Genomic DNA, 22,517 nt, shown 5'->3' with positions numbered 1-22,517 from the left:
AAGGATGGTCGATTTATTCTGGTCGATAGTTACAGATATGTACGTAATGGGAAAGAGCTTGCCTTTATGAAATGGAACTGTCTCTCTGCGCATGACTTTTGCCACCTTCTCTTACCATCAAGACGAAGATTGCAAATTGATCACATGTCTTTTCAGACGAAACTCCAACCCGAAGTGTCCTCTATCGACTCAAGGGACCTATGAAGCCTTACTTCCATAATCGTCGATGTATTCTTTCAGCGTGTTGGTGAGCGTTCCGTCTTCTACGAAACCCAGAGCTTTCGCCCTCGAAATGTCCACTCTTGTCGGCCAGCTCAAGACTATTTTCTCCGTTGCGTCGTCTCTCTTCTCCTCTACAAGTTTCAATGCCTCATCGCCTCCCACGGCTTTCAAAGCATCCAGCATCTCCCGAATAGTCACCGTCACACCAGGGATATTCACAATCCGTGTCCCGGGGAATTTCTCCTTTGGGATGTCCCTCGCTAGTATCAGGTTCTTTACTACCGTCCTTGGCGAACAGATCCACATCTCGAGGTCTTTCGAAACAGGCAAAATGCTCTTCTCTCCGTTCAGTGGCTCGCGAAAGATACCGGAAGCGAAAGAGGACGCGGCTCCCGTGGGTTTGCCGGGCCTGACGGTAACCTGGTCATATCATTCAGATTTCATTCTAAAACTTAATGGAAAGGAGAGCATAGATGTTTACCGTTGGTAGTCTACATACGCGTCCATCCAGCAACCCTCTTCTTGAATAGTCGTCAAGCAATGTCTCACATATGTGCTTCTGGGCCCCATACGACGAGCCAGGCACCGGTGCATTCAGCTCTGTTATCTTGGTCGTCGGGGTGGCAGGTGGGCCGTATACCGCTAATGAAGAGGGATAGACGACTTTGACGCCTGGGTTGGTGTGTCGAAGTATGTCCAGAATCTGCCTCGTCGAGTCGATGTTTACCCTCAAGCCCAGCTCAAGATTCGCCTCACTACATTATGATTTCTGAGTCAGTATTGCCTAGACGGGAGGGTGTGTTGAGCTTTGAAACATGTCTACAGAGTGGATACTTTCAAGACGTGCCTCAAGGCTCAAGATCTGTTCCGGACGACGAAATATGAACTTCGAAAATACGTACGCAGCCCCGGACATAATGCCATGGAGGAGATATACCAGGTTGATGTCCGGGGTGAAGAGAGATTGGCATGTTTCCAGAGATGTGAGATCGGCATCCAAACAGCGAGTTTCTACCTCTGACTGTGATTTCGTCTGAGGAACATCTGGTTTAAACACATCTGTCAATGTGATTTTGGAGACGAGAGGGTCTGCGAGGAGGGCAGCCGCAAGGGCCTGGCCAACGAAGCCGCCTGCTCCAGTGATTATGCAGTTGAACTTTGACCCCTCGTGAGGACCCATTCTTCTCTGTGGCTTGTAGTTTGAAAAGATTGAGGGTATATCCTCGCGTCACGAAATGGTTCTGCTAGAGCAATAGGCGTCTTTATAAAATCTCTGAATGTTGTTTTCGTCCGCTTCATACCCCAAGCAATGAAACCCCACATCGTCATCGCGGAACGCAAACCGCGTGTGGGGTTTTGGGCGGGGTGATGAGTTTGAGCAATCGCGAGCTACAAGACGTACCTAGAATATTCAGATAACAAATTTCTTCTCGTCTTACATATACTAGACACCTTAATGTAGTCCATCTTTGCTCTCTTTCTCGTACCTATCCTGACTTGTACTCGTACACGCCACGCTGTTTCTGCATCGAAAATGTCTTCTAATCCCTCCCATACACTGAGCTTCCATGATTTGAAAAGACACAACAACGACCGCGATTGCTGGATTGCCGTGCATTCCAAAATATACGATATCACGAACTACCTAGACTCTCACCCAGGCGGCTCTTCGAGTTTGTTCCTCCCTAAGCAACTAGACAGGGAGGCTGCTCACCCATAGAAGTCATACTCAGATATGCTGGAAGCGACGCAACCGCAGCTTACGATGAGATCCACGCTCCGGGCATCATAGAGGAAGCTCTACCGCCCGAGTGTTACAAAGGACTCCTGGATCAGGCCGAGGTGGTCAATCTGCCTCCGGAACAAAAGGAAGATATGGAGACCATCGAAAAGACAACAGGACAATCTACCTCGACGGAGACTTATACGAAGCCCGAACTTTTCAAACTCATCTCCACACAAGACTTCGTGGACGTAGCCCGCAATACTTTGACACCGAAAGCATGGGCCTTCTACTCCTCCGCAGCTACCGATCTGGTCACGCACCATTGGAACTCGGACGTATACAGAAGAATCATGCTACGCCCTCGAGTGATGCGGAATGTGGCAAAAGCCGAAACGCGGCGCTCAATCCTAGGCTGCCCCAGCTCGGCGCCTTTCTTCATCAGTCCGGCAGCCATGGCTCGGCTTGCCCATCCCGACGGTGAACTTGCCTTGGCCAGGGGTTGTGCAAGTGAAGGCCTCATCCAAGTGGTGAGCAATCTCAAAAGGAAGACGTATAATAGCATTAGATAAATGATTGATTACACGACAGATATCAAACAACGCATCCTACCCCCTCGCCTCCGTCATCCAAGCAGGCTGCACCAACCAGCCCTTCTTCTTCCAACTCTACGTCAACGCCGACCGCGCCAAAACCACGCAACTGCTGCGCAAAGCCCGCGAGCTGGGCGTGAAGGCCATCTTCGTCACCGTCGACGCCCACGTGCCGGGGAAGCGCGAGGCGGACGAGCGCATCGCGGCCGAGAACGTATCCTCGGCCATCAGCGGCGCCGTGGCTTCCAACGACCGGAAAGGCGGCGGGATGGGGAGGCTCATGGGGCAGTACATCGATAAGACGCTGAGCTGGGACGACATCCCCTGGATCCAGCAGACGTCGCGGCTGCCGGTTGTCGTCAAGGGGATCCAGAGCGCCGCGGACGCGAAGAGAGCGGTCGAGTACGGCGTCCAGGGCATCGTGCTCTCGAACCACGGCGGCCGCTCCCTCGACACGGCACAACCGTCCATGCTTACATTGCTGGAGTTGCACCGCATCTGCCCCGAGATCTTCCACCGGTGTGAAGTCTACGTCGACGGTGGAATCACGCGGGGTACTGACATATTGAAAGCGCTCGCGCTCGGGGCAACGGCCGTGGGGATCGGTCGGCCGTTTCTGTACAGTTTGTGCTACGGGCAAGAGGGCGTGGAGCATCTGAGTCAGATATTGAAGGATGAGTTGGAGACGAGCATGCGATTGGCCGGGATTACGGACGTCGGACAGGCGGGGCCGGGGCTGGTGAATACACGGGATGTGGATTATTTGGTGCCGGGTAGTGAGGAGCACGATTGGATTAGGTGGAGGCCGAAGGCGAAGATGTAGTTTAGTGGTATCGTAAAGCCAGCATCAACGAGGAAATCATTCGCTATCTCACCTTTTCCATAAAATGACGTTACTCATGAACGACACATTTTACGGATAGTCACCGTGAGTTTTCCTGGCGTTCTTGAGGGTGGCTGCTAATGATGTAAGATTGCTGATTGTTGAGAAGCTGTCAAATCATCTTCCTAAGGCTATTGCCAGCCGCCCTTCCCGGCGAAGCCACTACTGTCCTCTATCTTCTTCTGGCCACTACCTCTCTGCGACTTTTGCTGTGCTGCTTCGTGCTTTCGGAGGTCCTCAGGCATCCTGGAGATCGAAGACTTTGAAAGCATTTGCTTGAGATCGTACCTAAGCATCCATTAGCGAAATTTTCGAAAGGGAGCAGGAAGTATACATACATAACATCAGAGTCCTCGTTGCCAAGAAAGGTAATAGCAACACCGCTCTTCCCAGCACGACCTGTACGACCAATACGATGGGTGTAGCTCTCGATGTTAGTCGCCATATTGAAGTTGACCACCAGACTGACATCAGGCACATCAATACCTCTGCCTGCCAGATCCGTAGCAACAAGCACGTCAGTACCGCCGCTCCGGACGGACGCCAACGCTGCTTCTCTTTGCTCTTGGGTCTTGCTCCCATGCAATGTGACAGACGAGAAACCACTGTGCTTGATATCCCGAGCAACAGCATCGCAGTTGCGTTTGATATTCACGAAGACGATGACAGGTGGTTGGAATTCTCTTGACGATAAGATCTCGAGTAAGCGCTTCTTCCTCTTATCTTCGCCTGCCACGAATTCGACACGCTGCTCGACGGTCTCGACAGCTTCGCCGACATTGCCGATGGTGACGATGGCTGGTCTACGAAGGTACTTCCGGGCTATCCGTTCGACAGCTGAGGGCATAGTAGCTGTGTACATCATTGTCTGCCTATAGCGGTCTTTCCCGCCCAAGTGTTGGCTCATGACAACAGCATCTTCTGCTTCTTCTGAGTCTGGCTTCATATTTGCGACGGGAAGGGCATCGAGAATCTTGTTGACTGGCTCCTCGAAGCCAAGATCGATCATTCTGTCTGCTTCATCCATGATGACATAACAGCATTGTCCAAGTACGAGCACTCGCCTCTCGATGCAGTCAACCAGACGGCCAGGTGTGGCAATAATGATCTCGGCTCCATCCCGTAGATTGTAGGCCTGTTCTTCGAGAGAGTGACCTCCAACAATACTGACACACGTAAACCCAAGAGGAGTCGCGAATTTCCTTGCTTCGATCTCGATCTGTTGAGCCAACTCACGAGTAGGAGCCAAGATGACAGCGTAGGGACCATCGTTTTTCGTCAGCTCATTGAGGGCTGGAAGTTCCGATATGTAGACCAAAAGGGGTAATAGGAAAGCTGCTGTTTTACCCGAACCTGTCACAGCAACACCGATAAGATCTCGAGATTGAAGGGCGATAGGGATGGCAGCGCGCTGTACTGCAGAAGGTTCGGTATAGCCGACAAGGTCCACGACGTCCTGCAATTTCTTTGGCAAGCCTGATTCTGCCCATGAGCGCATGGGGTTCGGGATAGCTCCACCTTTTGTACTGATATTGAAGTCTTCTTTAAAGATTCTCCAATCTCTTTCGCGCATATGCTCTAGCCTCTTGTCGCTCCAATGTTTGTCTAACGAGCTTCTACCACCCTCTTCCTTCCTTCTCCTCTCCATCTCCATCATCTCCTTCGCTCTAGCCTTGCCTGAGTCGCGATCCGTATCTTGCAAGGCTCTAGCGTAATTACGAGCTGCGCTGTCAGCCAAGTCTTCTGAAAATCCTCCCAAGCGGCCTCTGCCATAGAATGTTGCCTCTGCTCGTGCCTGATACAGCGGGTTGTAGTCCGGGCTTGTATCCTCCTCTGCGTTCCACTCAAAGTTGAACTTCTTTTCTGTAGTCCGCCTCCGCTTCTTCTTGGCCGAAAAGGTGGATTGGTTTTGGTCCGCGCCCATATATCGTTGTTTTATCAAATTCTGCTGAGCCTCTTCAATAGCAGGTCGCTTTTCCCCTTTGGCTGCAGACGTGCCGATTACTGATGGCTTTGGAGGAGGTGGAGGAGCCATGTCGTAGCCTTTGTTTGGCTCCGAGGCACGCATGGAAGCAGGCCCTGTCGGTATCTCGCCTTTCCGCAAAGCTCTCGGACCAGTTGGTACTGGAGGACGAGCAGATCCATTGACTCCGCTTGTCTGCGTTGCAGGTCGGCCTGCTCCATTTCTAATGGGCTGAGCTGGGGCACTTTTGTCTCCATTTCGGGTTGCCCTGCTGGTATTCGCAGAAGAATCGGTCTTCTTTTTTTGCTCCTCAACCTCTTTCTCTCGCTTCTCAAGAGCTAGCTTTTCGCGCTGCGCCTTCGATAGAAATTTGGGCTAAACAAGGAAACAAAATATCAGTAGGGCTCGTTAAGTTACTAGAGTGAGGCACAAGGTGAATATAATGTAATGTAAATGTTGAATACTCGGGTTCATACCTTTGAAGCAACTTCATCCGCCTCTTTCTTTTTGCGTAGTATCTCTTCTACACTCAAAGGCTGCCTGCTAGGTGTAGCACCCCAGCCAGCCTTCTTTTTCTTCACTTCGGGCGGGGGGCGGAGGCGGGTCGCCATTGGAACTAGATGGCGGCGGTGGTGGTAGATCTTCTGGGGGTGGAGGTGGAGCAGATGAGTCTGGAGGAGGGGGAGGAGCTGCGACATCTGGGGGAGGTGGGGGCGGCGATGGGAGTCGGTCAGGCATATTATTGGAAGCGGTCTCCCTCACACCGTTTGTTAAATGGCCGTTCATACTGCTAGAAAATGTGAAAGTTATTGTATAGTATTCGCAGACAAGATATCCGTCAGACAAGCAGCCAGAAAAAGTGGCGGTCTTCTGTACTGGCGTCTTTGAACTTCAGTGCACATATGGGCAGACAACCGATGTGCAGAAATAGACCGAGTTGAGTGTTTGATGGACTAGGTATGAATCTCGTACTGTGCTCATCTTGTCAACGTTCATGGGGTTCTTCACACTAGCGCCGCGCCCGCCTGCCGTAGGGCTGAGTCACAGGCGGAGATTCCGCTGTGAGCCTGACGGGATTGAGTGACTCCGGCAAGTGTTTTTGTCAGACGAAAATGTGTCGGCAAGCACAATGGCTCAAAGACACCTGGGGCTTCTGAAGCTCCAGCACCGCTGGAAGTCAGGTTCGCCATCATGGCCACTACGAGAGAAGCTCAGAATCTACAGAGCTCGGTATGGGATGGATCATTACCTATAGAGATCCGTCTATCACCTTCGGAATGTCGAGTCTACGATCAAGCCGATCCTTATCTCGTCCAATACCCCCGGCTCTCTTACCTACCTTTCCTTCTCCACCGTCTCCACGCTTTCTTCATCCCGTCACTTATAAACACTGATGTGATATCCTACGATGGTTGGTTCTCTTTTGAAGAAGTCCCTCTGAAATGGCAGTATCCGCTTGGGCTGCTCTACGATTTATTCTCCGGGGCTTCTCCGTCACAAGCATCTGGTCTGGATATTGCTCACCGTTCGCCCTCGGATAGTACAGATGAACAGTTGCCATGGCGGCTGACGCTACACTTCACAGATTGGCCGGAGCAGTCGTTGGTACGTCCTGATGCTGAAGGGAAGATGCTGCACGATGCGTTTATCAACAGTGTGAAAGAGGCGGACTTTCTCAGGAATGGCACGGCCAAGGGAATCATGTCATTGTCAAAAGACGATTCGACAAAGCTGTGGAACGCTGTCCAAGAACGTATGGCTCGAGCAGTATTCTGTACAAGATGTGGACCGAGACTGACAGAGAGAACGGATAGATGACTTTGACGGGTACAACACAATCTCCAAACGACTCCTTTATGCTCAGGGCGCTCCACTTCGCCATATACCTCTGAAAATCTATCTACCTTCCTCGCCTACGGCCGCTGAGCCGGCATCTGGCCATCTGCGCGTCGTACAGTCGCTCGTCACGCCTAGCTTATCCAACTCACGAGAAAAACAGACCCTAGGCACAGCTCTGCATGCGTTGTTGCCAACGTTATTTCCTAGCCGAAGGACGCCGATCCTCGCCGAAGCTGTGCTTCACGGAGCAGTGGTGCCCATGGGGGCGTCGGTGGAGGAATTGATGAGGATCGCAGCATACTTGGATGGTTGGATACATTTGGGTGTCGTGATGATAGGCTAGGTACCGTGGTTATGGGATGTCGGGCATTCCAGTACTCCTTTCGCAGCTGAGTGCTTTGCGAAGCAGCAATTGTCAATGGTTGCCATCTTTCCGTCGATCTGGACCGCCAATATGACCGACCAGCCTATAAGCCGAGCGTGAGATACGCTGGCAGGTTTGGCGGTTGATTATGCGTGCGTTAAAGTGTGAAGAGAAGGGCGTGAAGATCCAGATCCAGTGGGTCCCTCGGTCTCGGGCGCTAGCGGCTAAGAAACCCTAGCCCTTCTCCAATATTTAAAAACCCAGGACTTAACAATCGCGCAATGGCTACTCTCTTCTCTCTGTGATGGACTTTGTTGATGTCGGCATTTCGCCGGTGCCAGTTGGCTGCTTTCACGTACTCTGGAAAGAACAAAGATGGGCTAGCCAGCCAACGAAACGACCCTTGTGAATCAACGCTAGCAGGCTAAGGAATATACAACTCGACCTACACTGCCTGGAAAGTTCCCTACTTTGAGAAGGAAATACTCGTCTTGCCAGGCTAGGAGTTGAAGTAGTGATGGTTTTCCTTCCACCGTTTCTTCGCACCAACAAATCACAGCAAACCATATCCTTGAATGCTTCTCCCCCGTGCAACTGAGACCAGCATGTTGTCCTCTTCCCGGTGCTTGTGTGTTTCCCTGCGACCACTGCGCACAGGATCCTTGTGTTCTAGTACGCATGTACACGTCAAAAATACCGATAACAGCCGTGAAGAGGTCCTTTTACACCCACGCCATAGAATTGCCCATACAAATTGAGCAATCGCTCTTCGAACTCATTGTCGAGAGTGACCTCCTGCCGTTTTTGACATATGAACTCGACGTGCGTATAGCGGGAAATGAGCTTGGCGACTTCTTCTACACCAGCGACCATAGCGGCGTATTGATCAGCTTCGCTTAACGCAATTTGCATCAAAACGCAAATCCAGCCCGTGGCAAACCAGCATGGGGAGGGTCTAAATCTGCCATTAGGCTGCCCATGACTTTGGACGCTTGGATAGACTTGCAGAACATGCTTAGCTTGTCGTGAAGAATAATTTCTTTTCCGGCAAGCTCGATCTTCCATCTCTTCTCGAGAAGTTGGTCTTTTCTTCTCTCCGTCTCCGCTAGTAGTACCTCGGCAAGGTCCTGACCTTCTAGTAGTGCGGCACTCTGGATTTTCAGCAGAGCTTCAGCCAATGCAGGCTCCGCTCGTTGCAGTTGCTGGGCTGCTATGGCCCAGTAACTTTTCTTACTATACGATCACATTAGCGATCATGCTTAGGAAGAGCGTTGAATAGGCAAATTGCTTCGGATGAGGCGGCTGATATATGCTTCACATTATGAACCCACCAATGTCAGGCTCCGAGAGGAATTCATCCCTCCGCACCCTCGATAGTAGTATCAGAACTGTTTGATGGTCTCTAGGAAGGGAGGCGCAAGTCTAAAGGAAAGGGCTAGTTCCAAAATTTTGAAGCTTTAGCAGGCGTTTCATGCTGAGAGACTCTTTCAACATCAGATAGTCCGACGTCAGGACCATCGAGGTTTAAAGACCCCATCCCACCCGCCAGTAATGCTACCAAGCCATCCTAAGGGTTCTCATTCCTAGTTAAGTCGGCTTCGCGCCAGCTTGATGCTTTCACGATATTTCCATGTTTCCTAGAGGAAACAACTTTGAGGCGCATGGTATTCGCAGAGCGGCAACAGTAAAGAAGGCAAGTCTGAAAAGTCAGAGTAACATGACCGCCTCTTAAGTTGAAAGAACTACAAGCTAAATTCCCGTAGAGGCGTTATTAGTTCATACTGAATTACCAGAATCACTAGACCGCTCTGCGGCGATGGAAGCAAGATCGCGCAGTACCACTGTCAACGATTATAGATACATCAGCAGCAGAAGGAAGGACCTGGCAGGACCCCACTATTGATTTTGGTGGCCGCCTGGCTAAGGTACTTTAAGTATTAGCCTTGGCTTGGTGTAATTACCATACACTACTTATTCCATTTGACATCTAGATGAATTGAGGCGCTGGGAAGGCTGAATTGTAGCCTGCAAAGCCACCACAATGGTTCATCGGCATCTTGATAGACACCTGGCCGCTGAGTCCGAAAAAGCCGCAGATGAAGTCACTTGGCTTGCCGCCTTCAGTCCCCAATCTATCAGCGTTATAGAAGGCTTCCCGCACCCTCTCGTCAAGTGCGTCATTCGATTCCCCTAGATAGCTCTATAGACAGATATGTCTTCTCTCCCTCGGATTGGAGGGCAGATGGAGTTACAGCTCAGTGACCAATTTCGGTGTCCTCAAATGGCAATTTGGTGGGCGAATGAGTCATCTGAAAGGTAGTTGAAGGACAGAACGGAAGGATTTCTGGGGATAGAGACGGCTGTAGATGTCGGGACAAGTGCTGAGGTCAATGACGTATTACGAGCGCATACTCTTCTTGTTATGGGTGTTCAATTGCAGATGTTTTCAAATTCGGAGCTTTGAATTCTCAGGTACCAGATTTCGGCAGCCTGTTTCTATCAGAGGGACACAGTCGTCAGGTTTCTACGATTCATTCCGAATCTGGATGATATGTCCGACGTACTAGCTCACATACGGCGAAGTGACTCGGAGTGCATAGAACTTTTACGGGTTTTGTTTACCAAGGACGAACTGTTCCGGCATTCAGAGGTCTTGCTCTTCCTAAAGAGCCTCAAGGAGGATCTGGCTATCGTATCTCAAGACATTGGTCAAATGACCGGAGGCAAGCCCATGAACCCCGAAGTACCTCCATAGATTCCATTTGCATTCGACCCAGATCCCAAGTTCACGGGCCGGATAGATGTAATTGAGGGGCTGGATGCTGGCTTCAGCAAGTATCGACAAATGGCTCTCGTTGGTTGGGCCGGGATTGGCAAATCTCAGATAGCCATAGAGTATGCACGTCGTGCCCACAAGCGCTCGCCACCCGCCCGTATATTTCGGGTCCGAGGCGCTCGAAAGGACGCTTTCCAAAAAAGCTATAGAGACCTAGCTCGCCAACTGAAATTATCGGGATGGGACGATCCAGAAATTAACGTTGGGAAACTTTTCAGCGGCTGGCTCCGTGATCCAATGAACGGGGCCTGGTTAATGGTGGTCGATAACGTCGACGACGAGACGGTGCTTTCCAGCTCGAGTCGAAGGGAACATACTCCGAATCCGAATGCGAGCCTCGAGGTGCACCAACTTCATAGGCATCTCCCACAAGTATCGCACGGTTCGATACTTATTACTCAAGGAATCGAGTCGCAGCAAGGGATATCGCCAATGAAGACGATTGCATTATCTCCGTGGGCCGTCTACCAGAGCCAGACGCGTTGTCTCTGCTGCGCAAAAAGCTCCCTAAAGACAAATCGTCTATGGAAGATGCGAAGGAACTGGTCAGTCTCCTCGAGTACTTCCCTCTCGCCATAACTCAGGCCGCGGCATATATCAGTAATGGTTCTGGTCGGAGGACCATCTCTTTATCTGAATCCTTTCCGATCTGATCAGGTTCGCTATCTTAAGATGGCTGCCAATGATATCCGACGGGACTCAGATGAACTAGATCAGGACTTCTCAAATTCCGTCCTGAAAACATGATTCATTACGTTCAAGCACAGCAAGGGAAAAAAACCCAGATGCTGCCGAGAATCTTTGCTTCATGAGCTTTGTACTTGGACAAGGAATCCCCATGGAAAATCTTCTTTGTGGCTCCGAGGTCAATTCTCACGAAGTTGAGGAGACCATTGGACCGCTGATTGAATTGACATGACTAGAAGAGGTGGTTACAGGCAGGAAGCAAAGACTTGGACCCAAGCATGATTTAACACTGCTCAGTACCCACAATCTTGGTCTAAATCTTCAAAAACAGGAGAGATGGCATGAGGCTGAGACTGTGTTTCGCGAGGTTTTAGCCATCCGGATATCGGTGCTGGGCCACACACATCATCTCATCAGCGAGACAAATTTTCAGCTCTCGATATGTCTGCGCAGACAGGATAAGAACGAGGACGCAATCACATTGGCCGCGGAAGCGCTTCAACATCATGAAACAGAGCTTGGTCCCGCTCACACAAAGACGCTATTTGCTCTGGAATCCCTGGCAATAACACTGTATCTGTGCGACCAATGTTCGAGAGCAGAGTCTGGCTACAACCAATATTTCGAATTGAGGAAACAAACACCGGAGAAGAGATTAAGCATAAAACCAACCTTGGATTTTGCCAGTCCTACAAAGGCTAGGAATATGAGAAAATCATCTGGCATCGATCATGCAGACACTCTTTTCAGTGCCTGGAGTCTTGCCGTCTGCCTCCTTAGAACGAAGCGTAAACTTCCAGAGCCAGAAACCCTATGTCGCAGAACGATCGTCCTTCGAGAAGCAACAGTCGGTAAGACACATAAACAGACGCTGCTTATGTTGCAGCTACTGGCATTCGCCCTCAATTTACAAGGCAGAACGGCGGAGAATACCACACAGTTGCAAGACCTAGAGGCAAGGCTCGAGGAGAACGGCCAAGAGACTCAGCTCCATGGCGTGATCCTACAAGACTTAATGAATGCGACCAACAGTTCTAAACACTACGTCAAAGTGCAGTCATACGGATACAAGTACCTGCATTTGCGAGAACAGACTCGCGGCAAAGACAGCCTGGAAGTAGCCAACGTGTTATTTTAACTCGCAGTGCTCTCGTACAACCAGGGTTTCTTCCATGAATCTGCACAGAACCTCCGCAAGGCCTTGAACATCTATGAATCGCACTCAAAGATCAAGGATGAAGAGTACCTCAACATGCTTACCAGTCTATCAGAAACGCTCCTCAAGGAAAAAACCTCTGGTCAAGCACGGAAAGAGGCTCAACTCCTCTGCGACCAGGCCATCCAACTCGATCGACCACTCTCGTCATCATCCACCCCACGCCCGCCCGTCTCTTTCCACAGCAAAGCACGAATCTCACGCCTCTTATACGAGATAGGAAAATACCCAGAGTCCGAAGCAGTGGCCCTCGGCGTGGTCACAGAGGGCGAGAAAGTCCTACCAGCAAGCCACACGGCCCTTCTCGGTAACAGGCGGCAGATTGCACGACTGATGGCGTGCACCGAGAGAAAAGACGAAGCACTAGTATCGATGCGCTCAGCTTTCTATTCGGACGTCGAGCGCAGGGGTAAGAATGACAAGGGCACGCTGGAGACGGCGGGGCAATACGGGGCGTCGTTGAGAGATATGGGGAGATTGTGGGAGGCAGAGTTGGTGCTGAGGGCGGCGTTGATGAAGAAGGAGAGGGAATTTGGTTGCGGGAGTCCGTGGAGTGTGGAGACTAGGAACGATTATGTTTTACTTTTGCTTATGGCGCTGAGGAAGAGGGGGAAGGTGTGACAGCAAAAGATTTCTAAGGTCAGGGGTGTGCTCCTGAGGAAGGCTTGGGTCTCGCGGGCGGGACCTGTCACGGGCTTGGTGAGGTGGAGATCTTTGGTTCGATTCTGTTTCGATAATTTCTTTGCCATGTTTAGCGTTGTCTGAGCAGTTTCGATAACTCCTTGAAAGTATGATATATGGCCCAACCCTGGGTTTCAAGGCCTGCATTACGATGTTGGTGTTTATAGGGGGAAGAGCTTCTTCTAGCGAGTGATGCTCTCCGCATCTTTTGTTGGATCATGCATTTTTGGAAGCTTGGGATGATGAATGGAATATTCAACGGCTGCATGTACGTACGGTACTGCCACAGCATCGAGTCTCGTCGTTGGTCCCCAGAATTCTCCACTATGAACTCGCCGAGTTATGGCTAGGAAGGTGTCCCAGTTTCGGCGAGGGGCCAACGTTACTATCCACAACGATAAAATGTCACCACGCAAAAATCGTAAGGATGAGACTCAATGTCTGATCAATACGTGTATGACGCGTAGGTCACATGATGCGCTAAGACGAAAAAGAAAAAGCTTGGTATGAGAAAATTTCATCTGCATTTCCACTCCTTCCACACACAACGAAAGGGACAATCTGGCGGGTCGACTGGCCTTCAAAGCATAGCAGTGTGTAATCAAGACAGTCTGATCGCTGTTCACACTCTCCTCCCTACCACCACCCTCTCGACAGCGATTAGAACTTCTTAACCCCCACCGCCTGGAAGAATTCCCGGCGCGCTCAGGAACAGAGAACTTACTCCTCCCAACCTCATCGCGTACACCGATGGTCCAGATCACGGTGTGGGTTTTCTCCATGCGCGCTGCTACCATCCCGCTCCACGGTCTCTTATAAGCGTTCTCATTTGTCTTCTCAAACATCCGTTCACCCCCCCCCAAAATGCAATCAATGCATTGAACGTTTATAATCACCCCCACGGCTTTGCCTACCTCCTGTACCTCTCAATCAATGGTCTCGGGGCATACTTTTATTCCAGCCGGTGGGAGAATAGCACCAGGTTTTTAGCAGAGCCGTGTCTTCTCCACCCCACCGTCATTCCGCCTTCCCGTGCGGCGGTGGGACTTTTTATACAGACAGACATCTAGATAGCTATAGAATGCTATGGAAGTACCGGGTTGGATTTGGGAATGTGTATCAGGTGTTCTGGAATTGCCCTCCTGCGGTTGAAACTGTAATACTACGTTCTTGAATTTTGAGTCTCGCAACTCCTGTTCGACCGTGTTGAATTCGCAGCCGAGACACTTCTTTGTGATCCTCCCATGCCTGGAGCCAAGAGGTGCCATTTTAGTCGTCCCCAGCGTCCTAACGGCTAAATAAGCAGCATGTTCCATTCCCCTTTCCTTGTTTTGAGCATCGTGGACTTCTTGCAGAGGTGATTCAAAGACCCAACAACTCCAGGAGGATAATTGCAAGCCCGAAGAGGATATGCTATTACGCATGGGTGAAAACGGGTCGTTGCTCGAAACCGTCCGTGTTTGAGAGTCCTACAATTTAAGCGCGTTCTCAGAAAAATGGGACCCTGTTCACGAAATTTTTTTGAAACTTCGTCAACCTGCAAGGGAGTTGCATTGTTGAAGTCCTACAATTCAGACGCGGTGTCAGACCCTGTCCACCAAGATCTTTCCTTACACCTCGTCAACCTACAAGGGAAATGTTTTAAATGCGTTTAATTGTTTTACTAAATATCCTTCGGTTAGGAAGCGCCGATTCGGTCTGGCCAATACTCACACAAAAATGCGTAAATTGAGAGGAAAATCCTTCAGAATTAGGCATAACACCTACTCCATTTACAGCAGATATCGATAATCAGGACTCATATCCCCCTTCTCCGTCTTTTCAAACTCCGTCAGCCCGAGATCCGTACCCGCCTTGTCCCGGTTCCTGTTCTGCACCAGCACGCTAGCGGCGTAAGCACAGCAAGCCGCTGCGCTCAGACATGCAAAGCCGATGCAGATGCCATAGCCTTGTCTGTAACGCGGTGCATCTTTGGCCAGGAAAGCGTAGGTGGCGATGATCCCGCCAATGTTGCCGAAGCCGATCTGCCAGGCCGTTCCGACCGCTCGACGATGGTGGCCACCGAGGTTGAGGTTGAACCAGCAGACCGTCACCGGCAGGGCCGAGTAAGTGCCCATGGTGACGAGGAACAGCGCTGCGTATTCGAGATGCGGCCTCGTGTGCACGGTCAATAGGATAGCGAAACCAGCGATGGACATGGCGATCGGAATCAGTGTGAACAAGAAGCGATGCTTGAACTGGTCCGAGAAGAAAAGCAACGATGAGCGCGAAGACGAAAGAGCATGCCCACGGGGGGACGCTGTGCAGTTGGGTGCCGATTTGAGTATAACCGTATGATTTGATGATACCGGGGGCGAAGAATGCGTAGCCGTAGGCGGGGACGATGAGTCCAAAATACATGAACCCGCCGAGGAAGAACTTGTAGTCTTTGAAGCAGTTGAAGACGTCTTGGGGGGTGATGCGGCGCTCGCGGGCGGAGCGACCTTGGTCCTTCTCGAGCCGGGCTTTGATGTAGGCGCGTTCGTCTTCTCTGAGCCTGCGAATAGTGGGATTGGTTATTTACATCTACCCGTCGGTGGGAGGGATGGGGAAGCAATTGTTTACCATTTGGCCTCTTCCGGAAAGTCTGGGATCATGAAGTAGAGTGCGAATGAAATGACACACGAAAGCACGCCCTCTGTTCCAAAATCAGTGGGATGCATTTGGCATGGCAACTCGCGGGAAGAGGAATACCAAGGATAAAGATCCATCTCCAGCCAAGATAGCCACGCATCCCATCCATTTTGCCAATCGCGGATGCAAGAAGGCCGCCGAAGGCCCCGGCTAGACTGGTACTACCGAAGAAGAAAGAGTAACGCTTCTGGGCCTCGGAGCGCTTATACCACATGCCAATAAGATAGAAAGAACCCGGGAACATGCCTGTCTCGGCGAGACCTAGGAAAAAGCGAGTTGCAAGAAGCCCGCTCCAGTTCTTCACTAAACCTTGGCAGATGGTTACGAGGCCGAAGAGGAACATGCACGCCGATAGCCAGACGTGCGGCTTGAGTCTTTTCAGAATGATATTCGACGGTATCTCAAAGACGATATATGGTATGAAGAACATGGTCAAGGCGGTATTATATTGAGTACCGGTCAGTTTCAGATCCTTCTGGAGACCGAACACGGACGCGTTGGCGATATTGGTCCGGTCGAGGAAGGCCAGCAGATACATGAGACTGAGGACGGGTATCACGCGAAGATCGATCTTGGAGACAAGTCTGCGCTGGGAGGCTACGCACATTTCGGATTCAGCAATGCTTCTTCAAGGCAAGAACCCTGATATGACACGAGTCTCGGCAGTAGAAGGGGAACTTTCCCTCGCGCATTACGTCTTGCGACTTTGGTACTCGTACAGAGAGGGGAGAATGGCTCGGAGATATACGTACTATGCGAAGGGCACTGGACGCCGAGGTCATCGTCATATTCCGCTCCAGGCTGGGCAACATGGGGATCGTAATAGTTGCCGCCGTATTGTTCCTTGTCGTCTACAGGTGAATCGGAGGATCCGGACGTCTCTGAAAAGAGTCAATGGAATGTTTACAGCCGCCGGGAGGGTGTCGTTACTATTGTGTGTCCCCATTATGAGCATTTTCCCCCCCAAAAAGCCTCCTGTTTCTATTTATATTGATTAACGACCTTGGTGAATTGGATAAGAAAACGATGCTATACGCATGAACAGCTTTGCAGGTACGGAAGCTTTTGTAACCGCAGGTTTCGTCTTTGGTTACCTTACCCCGCAATCGCATGTTAGGGCACGCTAGGTCCAATCGGATGGAGCCGTTCAACCAGCCGATTCGCTTACTCTCGACATTTCTGGAATGGCGGTCAGTCAGCATTGATCCTCGGGCACTTGGACCCCCGAAAGTCTTCTTTATGCAGGCCCTCAATTCACCCCCTTTTCGCACGCATGCACTCACTCACTTCTGACGTTCCCTACACATATCTGTATACTCTACAAGGAAGGACTTATTCCCTAACATCGGATTAACAGTAGTCCTCAAAAGCATCAGAATACCGCCAACATGTTATTTATTCGAGGAATTGGCACCAAGTGGAATCATCGGAGCCGGACAAGAATAGAGACCGGAATCTGTGATGGGTTGGTAAGCATGAAAAGGATGGATACGAGACCGTGACAGCGAGGAATCTCGGGCTGTCGACCGGCTTCTGCCCTTTGGCTGGACAAGCAGAGCATATCTTTCATATCATAAATGACCAAGGTGGCTTGTAAAGCCTGGTTACTGGAAAAACTCGTCAGGGTGTTCTCGGTGAGGGCAAGCACCTGGCAATTAATAGGGTTCCTTTTCCCGAGCCCGGTCTAACATGTCGCTGGCGGACTTGCGAACTGGGCTGCTGGCGCATTCTTGATGAGTTGTGAGTTTATTGAGAAGCTGTTGACCTCGCCATTGGAGCCAGTGATTAAAGTTATAGGGGCACTGGCAGTGATGAGCTCCAGCCTGCAGCGAGTCAAGTCCAAGCTTTAAAGATTGTTCCTATCTGTTAACCCCAAGAGAGGAATCGGTTGCTGTAGAGATGATATTGATGCGATCGAAGGCAAGTAGAAGTATCAGAGCTACGAAACGGTATATTTCTAAAATACTCTGGGTCCAAGACGTGTTCGCGGGAGAGGGGCCGGAGAACCTTCCAGGCATCGCGAAATTTGATAGACAGGTCGATAACGACGAGGATGAAGCCGGCGATTTGGTATCCGCCCCATCAGTTTGAGAAGATGCACCTCTGCGACTCTTACTTTCAAATCAGGGTTCTCCGATTCCTGATTGATTACTTAGATCGTTTATTGTGCCGGTGAATCACTAATGCAGACAATCTCAAAGGAGTACAATGAGTTGATGTCGGTGATCTTGAAGTTAGGTATGGGAATGTGGATGTTTGATTTTCAACGCTTCTACAAGGCTGATACACTAAACTCTCTGAGTCACGTTCGTTGTTTCCTGGATTACTCCCACTATGCGGTGATACTTACGAAGTACCATTAGCAGATGACGCCAGGGCTTCAGTCCCCATGGTAGTGACTACCGCCGCAGATGGGGTCAACCGCATCTATATTTGTAGTTGGATGTTTACGGAACTGTTAATCCAATCTGAACATCTTCCTGGAGATTATATGGTTCATCCAGATAGCAGGAATGCGAGAGAACTCCGAGCCCGGATCGACAATTGGCCGCTTGGAATGAGGTGCTTTGGTATAGGTATAGGCTCAACCTCCTTCATTAATTGGTTCTTGCAATTCGACATAATGTTCATCGAAGCGGTGTGTTGCGTTTTCTTGCGATCCCATTGAGCCAGAGATGCTGACTTCCCAGCTCACAAAAATCGCTGCGGGGGGTTTCGACAGAATCACTTAGGCTTTTCCTTGTATGTTGACTGATTCATGATCTCGGGATATGCAGCTGACAAAGCTTAGGCTGGAAAGATGCCAAATCGCTCTCAGTGACGGGTAGTGGCGCAGTCGTGAAATACAACTCAGGTACGTTACTCAGATAAAACACATGCTTGTGCAGTTATTGAGTATGTTCAACTAGGGAGTTACATGTTTCTCGCTTTGGGTAGACTCAGATAAAAGCGCCTTGTGCGGCTTTGACGCATGCTGAATTTGTTAGCAATATTATTATACCGATCCGGTTTTGATATCATAGCGGATCGTAGCCCGCAAAGTGGAGATTTTCGAGGAACTTTGCCATGGAATGCATCAATATGATACTGGTTGGTTTCTCAAGATGGCCGCCGGGATGGCAAGAGCAAGAGGAGATAGTGGAAAGGTGCGTGGGCTTTGCAGCGAGAGGTCATACAGGGCAAGTCCGAAGGAAAAAACGAAAGAAATAGTTGCCAGGATTTCTTGTTCTTGAAACACAGTAGTATGGCATTAGGGATGTACCCATAGACCTTTTTCATTGGCTCATTCTCAATCAACCGTCACACTTATATTCTGAGGATTATCACGGTACGACCAGCTCATTACTTGAGCTCTATTGTCGCACTTTTGTTAGCATCCAGCATCAGTAAAGTAGACTTCATCTACCACCCGTAAGGTATTGCAGACCGCAACCATTAATGCCAAGAGTCTACTCCCGCCACTAAGGTTAATCTCCGAAGCTAGTGCTACGTCCGTACGTTCAACACTTTCCGGATAATCAATCCGTCCACTTCACTTCCATGTAGACACTAACATGTTTCTTCTGAGTCCTTCCATCAACTTCGGTCAGTGACCACAAAAAAGACAGCACCGACTCTCCTTAACTATACATTCCCTTGTGGCCGTACAGCAAACTTCCTCTGACCTCTGCCATCCGTCGAAGACCTCTACCTCGTTGCTTACGATTTCCACGCATCTTCTACTTAGCTTGACCACGCCCATCATGTGGTTTCAGAATAGTACGCCTGAAACCGTTCGAGAGTATGTCGCACGGCAAGAATCAAGAAACGCATCTAAACGCAAGGCTGCTCATGGTTCAGTCATGGAGCCTTCTACCAAGAAACAGAAGTTCCTTCACGGCTTCGTGCCTCCAGCTCCAGCTCAACCTCAAGCCCATGCCACGACGGAAAATAGGCCTACTAACGAGAGACCGAAGCTCGTTGAAGCTTCTCGGCTCCTAGCTCAAGCTCAACCCCATGAAATGACAAATTCTGGGCCCTGGACCGAGAAACAGAAGTCAGACCACTGCTCTGTCTCTCCAGCTCAAGATCATGATATGGCAAACCATGGCCTGACTATCCAAAACCTGGAGCTCGATCACGGCTCTCTGCCTTCAGCTCCAGCTCCAGCTCCAGCTCCAGCTCCAGCTCCAGCTCCAGCTCACGATACCACAGACCTTGGGCCCGCCACCAAGAAACAGAAGCTCTCTTATGCTAGCTTACCTCCAGCCCGAGTTCCCAAAAGGATCTCAAGCGTAGATCGCGCTCGTGCTGAAACCCTTCTCTTCCGAAGAATGCTTGGGAGATGGTGCAAAGCCTACGGATTTGATTGCCAATCATTAGATCAGAGCAGAATATCAGACACATTGTTGATGTCTCCCGACTTTGACGTTCACAGGTACTTTGCTAACGAGAGCTTGAACGTTCGTCCCTATGCTTGTCGACCACCAGAGCCTGACGTACATCCTTTCGCTAATTCATCAGCTGAGAACTTGACTGCCAAAAGCTCAAGACTGGACGTACATCGTGTGCCCGAACAGAAGCCCCGCGACTTCTCCCATCACTCCGCACCTTCCAATACAGCCGCTCAAGCGCGTCCTATCTCTGGCGAAGCCTCTGTTCATTATACACCAGCTCAAGGCCCAATCAGCAGAGGGCGTCCAGGTTCTGTGTATGAGACCTCTCATCACCCACCAATTCAAAGCACAAACGCTGAAGCGTCATTTGCCACCGGCGGCAACCCCAAGGAAGTGTGTCTGCCTCTCAGCGACGAAGCTTCCACCTCGTTGTCGACGATCATTGCAATATACAGAAGCCCATATTGCTCTTCAGTAGATCCCAACCTGCGATGCAGTAGCACACCTGCGATCTCGGACCAGATTGCTTCAGTAGGCTCGGATCGTGATATGGGAGATGATGATGCAGCTGTGAGCTCAGATCAGATCGCTCCCTTAGCTCCAGATTCCGGTTTGAGAGACGATACCACGCCTGCAAGCTCGTCTCAAATCTCTTCAGTCGAGCCAGCTCGTAATAAGGGAGGACGTCCCAAAGGTAGAAAGTCACGCGCACCAAAGATACCTAAAGGCCCAACGAGATTTCAAAAGAACCATCCTGTCAAGGCCAGGGTCAACATCGACGTCTGGGAGAACATTCTCTTGTTCTGTCCACCTGATTTCCTTTTAAAAGCTCGCACAATTTCTTCAACATTCAGATCCGTGCTCAGTGACGACAGCCTTATCTGGAAGAGAGCTCGTGTCAATCACTTCGGTCCTGATATGCCTGACCCACCTTCAGGCCTCTCGGAACCACAATATGCAGATCTTCTTACCAGCACGGGCTGCCAGACGCGTGGCTGTGAGTCCAAAAAAACCAGAAAGACGTACTGGGCGTTTCAGAAACGATTGTGCATCGAGTGCTTCCAAAAATCTTTCCTTCCGGTGAGAACCTTGAGTTTGAGACTTAGATTGGTAGTAGTTCATTGGGCTGACGTGCACCTAGCCCAGAGCACTTGGAAGGGTGTTCAAGGAACTTGAAACCAGCGAAACGCCCCAATACCGCTTAATTGCACAGTACTACCAGGGAATGGATGAATTTCTTCCAGGGATGAAGTTTGACCGCTGGGACAACTATCAGTGGCTTGGCAGCTACGATCCTACGCCCTCGTGGGGCCAACTCCATAGAAGTGGTCAATACACCGCATATCCCGCAGCAGCTTACGCCAACTTCAGCTCAGAACTCGCACTTTTTGTGGGCAACGAATATGACGTGGAGTGTGGTCGATTTTCCTCCAACGAACCCATGCCTGGGAAGACTTGTCCTCCACAGGACGCGATTGATGCCTGGTTCGAGGAGAAGCGCGCTGCCAATGACGCTCTTGTGCCCAAGCTCCAGGCTGTGGAAAACTGGCACGAGTCTCACAAGCGCAACAACCAGAAGGTGGGCAAGGATCTCAGGAAGGACCGCGAGAGCTTCTACGAGGCCCAAGCGGAACTGGCCGGTTTGAACTCGTCGGTTCTTCAACATTTCAAGTCGTACCAGGCCGCGATCGCCATTTCGAAGCCGGCCTCCAAGCAGTCGTGGAACATCCTGCGACCAAAACTCATGGCGGAATTCGAGGCGACGAAGAAATTGCTTGCGGAGAGGGAGGGTGCGAAACAAGTGCAAGATGTCAATGCGATGGTGAGGAGGTACGGTGTTTGAAGCGAAGAGGCGGAGGAGGAAGGCGGAGAGAGGCGCGGTCCCCGGAACGATACCCTAATACGATGCCCCATATCAAGAGGAGGAAACAGGACTCGATGCGTGTTGACCAAACGAATGATGAGAAGTTTCCGTCTTTTACTCCGTAACAGCGATCAGTAATGCCACGAGAGAAGAACTCACCGAGATGCGGCCGAGATCTGACGGACAGCTGGTTTCTGTACCCAAAATCATAGCCAGCGAATCACTTCTCGCATCCTTCGTACTGTACCTATCTTATCGTTTCAGCTTGCGTGCTGGCATCATACATTAGACAGCAGATATCCAATCGAATTATCATTGTGCAAGGCGTGTTGGCTGCAGGTGATGGGTCCGATGGATGTGGGATCGGAGACCGGGGGTATCTTTTCCTTTGATGCCAGCTTGTCAGTCAATACTATAGCGGGTAAACGAGCCGATTTCAGGCTCTATGTATGGTAGAGTGTCTAGTTGATGATGAAGAAGCACTGAGCGATGGAACGGCATTTACGCAGCGTGGTTACGCTGGTACCATGGCAGGAACGAGCAGTTTGCAAGGGAAGAACAAATTCTAAGTCTAGCTCTAATGGCTGGCAGGGGGGG

General features: G+C 50.5%; 9 protein-coding genes across 9 annotated transcripts; 5 read left to right on the top strand and 4 right to left on the bottom strand.

Moving 5' to 3' along the window:
* Positions 1–198: 198 nt before the first annotated feature.
* Positions 199–1,402, bottom strand: HO173_005975 (uncharacterized protein; the record flags this gene model as incomplete). The annotated part of the gene is made up of 3 exons (XM_037307887.1): positions 199–642; positions 704–977; positions 1,125–1,402. 3 exons carry the CDS (start codon positions 1,400–1,402, stop codon positions 199–201), a joined length of 996 nt encoding a protein of 331 aa, XP_037165147.1.
* Positions 1,403–1,756: 354 nt separating this feature from the next.
* Positions 1,757–3,361, top strand: HO173_005974 (uncharacterized protein; the record flags this gene model as incomplete). The annotated part of the gene is made up of 3 exons (XM_037307886.1): positions 1,757–1,895; positions 1,946–2,475; positions 2,537–3,361. The coding sequence occupies 3 exons, from the start codon at positions 1,757–1,759 to the stop codon at positions 3,359–3,361; spliced, it is 1,494 nt and encodes a 497-aa protein (XP_037165146.1).
* Positions 3,362–3,552: 191 nt separating this feature from the next.
* On the bottom strand, positions 3,553–5,995 carry HO173_005973 (uncharacterized protein; the record flags this gene model as incomplete). The annotated part of the gene is made up of 3 exons (XM_037307885.1): positions 3,553–3,709; positions 3,760–5,759; positions 5,861–5,995. The coding sequence occupies 3 exons, from the start codon at positions 5,993–5,995 to the stop codon at positions 3,553–3,555; spliced, it is 2,292 nt and encodes a 763-aa protein (XP_037165145.1).
* Positions 5,996–6,575: 580 nt separating this feature from the next.
* Positions 6,576–7,566, top strand: HO173_005972 (uncharacterized protein; the record flags this gene model as incomplete). The annotated part of the gene is made up of 2 exons (XM_037307884.1): positions 6,576–7,137; positions 7,199–7,566. 2 exons carry the CDS (start codon positions 6,576–6,578, stop codon positions 7,564–7,566), a joined length of 930 nt encoding a protein of 309 aa, XP_037165144.1.
* Positions 7,567–8,140: 574 nt separating this feature from the next.
* HO173_005971 (uncharacterized protein) lies at positions 8,141–8,460 on the bottom strand (the record flags this gene model as incomplete). Its single annotated transcript, XM_037307883.1, has 2 exons — positions 8,141–8,256; positions 8,316–8,460. 2 exons carry the CDS (start codon positions 8,458–8,460, stop codon positions 8,141–8,143), a joined length of 261 nt encoding a protein of 86 aa, XP_037165143.1.
* Positions 8,461–11,816: 3,356 nt separating this feature from the next.
* Positions 11,817–12,248, top strand: HO173_005970 (uncharacterized protein; the record flags this gene model as incomplete). Its single annotated transcript, XM_037307882.1, has 1 exon — positions 11,817–12,248. The coding sequence occupies one exon, from the start codon at positions 11,817–11,819 to the stop codon at positions 12,246–12,248; it is 432 nt and encodes a 143-aa protein (XP_037165142.1).
* Positions 12,249–12,362: 114 nt separating this feature from the next.
* HO173_005969 (uncharacterized protein) lies at positions 12,363–12,947 on the top strand (the record flags this gene model as incomplete). The annotated part of the gene is made up of 1 exon (XM_037307881.1): positions 12,363–12,947. One exon carries the CDS (start codon positions 12,363–12,365, stop codon positions 12,945–12,947), a length of 585 nt encoding a protein of 194 aa, XP_037165141.1.
* A 1,832-nt stretch (positions 12,948–14,779) lies between these two features.
* Positions 14,780–16,626, bottom strand: HO173_005968 (uncharacterized protein; the record flags this gene model as incomplete). The annotated part of the gene is made up of 4 exons (XM_037307880.1): positions 14,780–15,543; positions 15,741–16,277; positions 16,433–16,561; positions 16,611–16,626. 4 exons carry the CDS (start codon positions 16,624–16,626, stop codon positions 14,780–14,782), a joined length of 1,446 nt encoding a protein of 481 aa, XP_037165140.1.
* Positions 16,627–19,423: 2,797 nt separating this feature from the next.
* HO173_005967 (uncharacterized protein) lies at positions 19,424–21,899 on the top strand (the record flags this gene model as incomplete). The annotated part of the gene is made up of 2 exons (XM_037307879.1): positions 19,424–21,136; positions 21,198–21,899. 2 exons carry the CDS (start codon positions 19,424–19,426, stop codon positions 21,897–21,899), a joined length of 2,415 nt encoding a protein of 804 aa, XP_037165139.1.
* Positions 21,900–22,517: the final 618 nt, after the last annotated feature.

The sequence above is a fragment of the Letharia columbiana genome (genome assembly GCF_014066305.1).
Source record: "Letharia columbiana isolate WasteWater2 chromosome Unknown Sc0000017_s0, whole genome shotgun sequence".
NCBI classification, from domain to species: Eukaryota; Fungi; Ascomycota; class Lecanoromycetes; order Lecanorales; family Parmeliaceae; genus Letharia; species Letharia columbiana.
Note: the sequence above shows the minus strand (reverse complement) of the source record. Positions and strands in the feature narration are given on the sequence as shown.